The 2,500-nt window shown below is 41.7% G+C and overlaps 1 protein-coding gene across 1 annotated transcript in view; it reads right to left on the bottom strand.

The window, feature by feature from the left end:
* The window catches only part of LOC119570847 (putative per-hexamer repeat protein 5), a 4,382-nt gene extending 2,618 nt beyond the window's left edge, over positions 1 to 1,764 (bottom strand). The window contains exon 1 of the mRNA XM_037918430.1: positions 797 to 1,764. Within this exon, the coding sequence (XP_037774358.1) occupies positions 797 to 1,764 (968 nt within the window). The remainder of the gene's footprint in view (positions 1 to 796) is intronic.
* Positions 1,765 to 2,500: the final 736 nt, after the last annotated feature.

The following is a 2,500-nucleotide window of genomic DNA, read 5'->3' as shown; positions in this document are numbered from 1 at the left end:
ATAAATTTAGTTTGTGCTTTGTGTTTTTTTCTGCCATGGTATCCACACGAGTGTTTTACCATTCATGTATGTATGTATATATGTAATGTGTACACACACACACACACACACACACACACACAAATCGTAAATTTACTATTTCAATAGTGAAACCTTAAAATCAAACAAAAAGACAAAGAAACCCCTACATGTTATATCATTAATATGCAGAATTGCTATAGTTGAACATGTAACATGTAGACCCTGGCTTTATATAAAGTAAACTACCGGGCACAGATCGACGTAAAAAGATAAATCGAAATTCTAGCAATACATTGAATCATAAAGAAAGTAAAAGTACTTATATACTTTTCATCTTTATTTCCAAAGGCAATGGAAAAACAAATTTAAAGCTTTACATAAAAAAAACTTACATATCTAAAAAACAGTTTATTGGAATTACATTTTTTTCACATTTTAGCAAGCCAACACATTCATAAAGAAAACGGATGCCAAAGTTTTTAAAATACTTCCGTGTCAAAAATGCCCTAGCTGTTGGGTTTGCGATATTATCATAACCCATTTTTTTGACATGCTTATTAAAGTTATTTCACTTATTGAGTAGATACAGATTGTCAAAAAAAAAGTGCAGCTTTTGTAACGTTATATAGGTAGCAATGGGAGATGTGTTTCCATCAGTCTGCCTTAACTTTGGGGAGACCAAAAGTTTTTCAGATCAACTTTTAAAGCGATACCTTCTCCAGCCCCCAGCATCATCGTGAGTTAAGTGAGTTCTGCTCAAAAAGGCTGCACCAACCCGGTTGTCGCTTCCTGACTTGACTTCATTGTGGTCAACGAGGCAAAAGCCCTTGTCAGAAATGGATTTGTTGCTGTCATCATCACTAGCATGATTGTTTCACTAGTGCTACTGTTGCCACTGAAAGGCAGGCTCCCAGTTCCACTCCCGTGAAGGTGACCTACACCTGTGCCAGTTTGGCTTCCACCACTGAAAGGGAGGCTCCCAGTTCCACTTCCGTGAAGGTGACTACACCCGTGCCAGTTTGGCTTTCCCCCATTGAAAGGCAGGTTCCCAGTTCCACTCCCCTGAAGGGGACCCACACCTGTGCCAGTTTGGCTTCCACCACTGAAAGGCGGTTTCCAGTTCCACTCCCATGAAGGTGACCTACACCTGTTCCAGTTTGGCTTCCACCATTGAAAGGCAGGCTCCCGTTCCACTCCCGTAAGGTGACCTACACCTGTGCCAGTTTGGCTTCCACCACTGAAAGGCGGCTCCCAGTTTACTCCCGTGAAGTTCCTACACCGGCCAGTCTGAATACTGCTACCAAAGGGACTGCTGCCCACTCCCATGTAGGTGACCCACACCTGTTCCTGCCTGGGTTCCGCTGAAAGGGGAAACTGCTGGCTCCACTCCCATGTAGGTGGGCCCACTCCTGTTCCTGACTGGCTTCCGCTGAAAGGGAAGCTGCTGGCTCCACTCCCATGTAGGTGACCCACTCCTGTTCCTGACTGGCTTCCGCTGAAAGGGAAGCTGCTGGCTCCACTCCCATGTAGGTGACCCACTCCTGTTCCTGACTGGCTTCCGCTGAAAGGGATGCTGCTGGCTCCACTTCCATGCAGCTGCCCAGTGAAGGGAGAACTTCTACTAGGACTACCGTGTCCGAGACCGCCGATAGCACCGTCAGGAAGGCCCGTCCATGTGCCTTGGTTGCTGGTTGATGTACCCAGAATAACTTTTCTGATCCGAGGGCCGTCTGTCCATGCCATACGATCAACCCCCTGGTAAGTGGACCACTATCAAAAGGGCATAGTAACGGTTACTCAGATTGTCCTCCACCTTGGTGGTGTCCATGGTTGCTGTCAGGGCCATGTGTGGCTGCCATGGCCATGAAAATGTTGCAAAAGATAAAAAACAGAGAGGATCATTTTCACCCCAGGGTCAACTGCAAGGACGAAGACTAAGGCCAGCCGAACACACACTGGAATGTCAAGGTCAGAAAATCAGTGTACTACGTGTTTCACATCAACATACCAAGTAAATGTTTTAGTGAAGTTGATCATGTTTTATCCATTAGATGAAATACATACTCAGTGGTTGATACATCATTGTAAAACTCACTCTCTCTCTCTCTCTCTCTCGTCTCTCTCGTCTCCTTCTCTCTCTTCTCTCTCTCCTCTTCTCTATATATATATATAATATAATATATATATATATATATATATATAAATGTGTGTGTGTGTGTGATACACACACACACACACACACACACACACACACACACCACACACACAACACACTATTTTAATATATATATAATATATATATTATATATTTTATTATATACATACTATATATTATATATAATATATATATAATTATAATATAATATATTAATTTTAAATTTAATAATAATAATAATATATATATAATATAAATTTTAAAATTTATATATATAAATAATATGCATATAACATTTTAAGCACACCCCCACACCCCCCACAC

Source organism: Penaeus monodon, unplaced genomic scaffold, assembly GCF_015228065.2.
Source record: "Penaeus monodon isolate SGIC_2016 unplaced genomic scaffold, NSTDA_Pmon_1 PmonScaffold_4158, whole genome shotgun sequence".
NCBI lineage: Eukaryota > Metazoa > Arthropoda > Malacostraca > Decapoda > Penaeidae > Penaeus > Penaeus monodon.
This window is presented reverse-complemented; position numbering and strand designations above follow the sequence as displayed.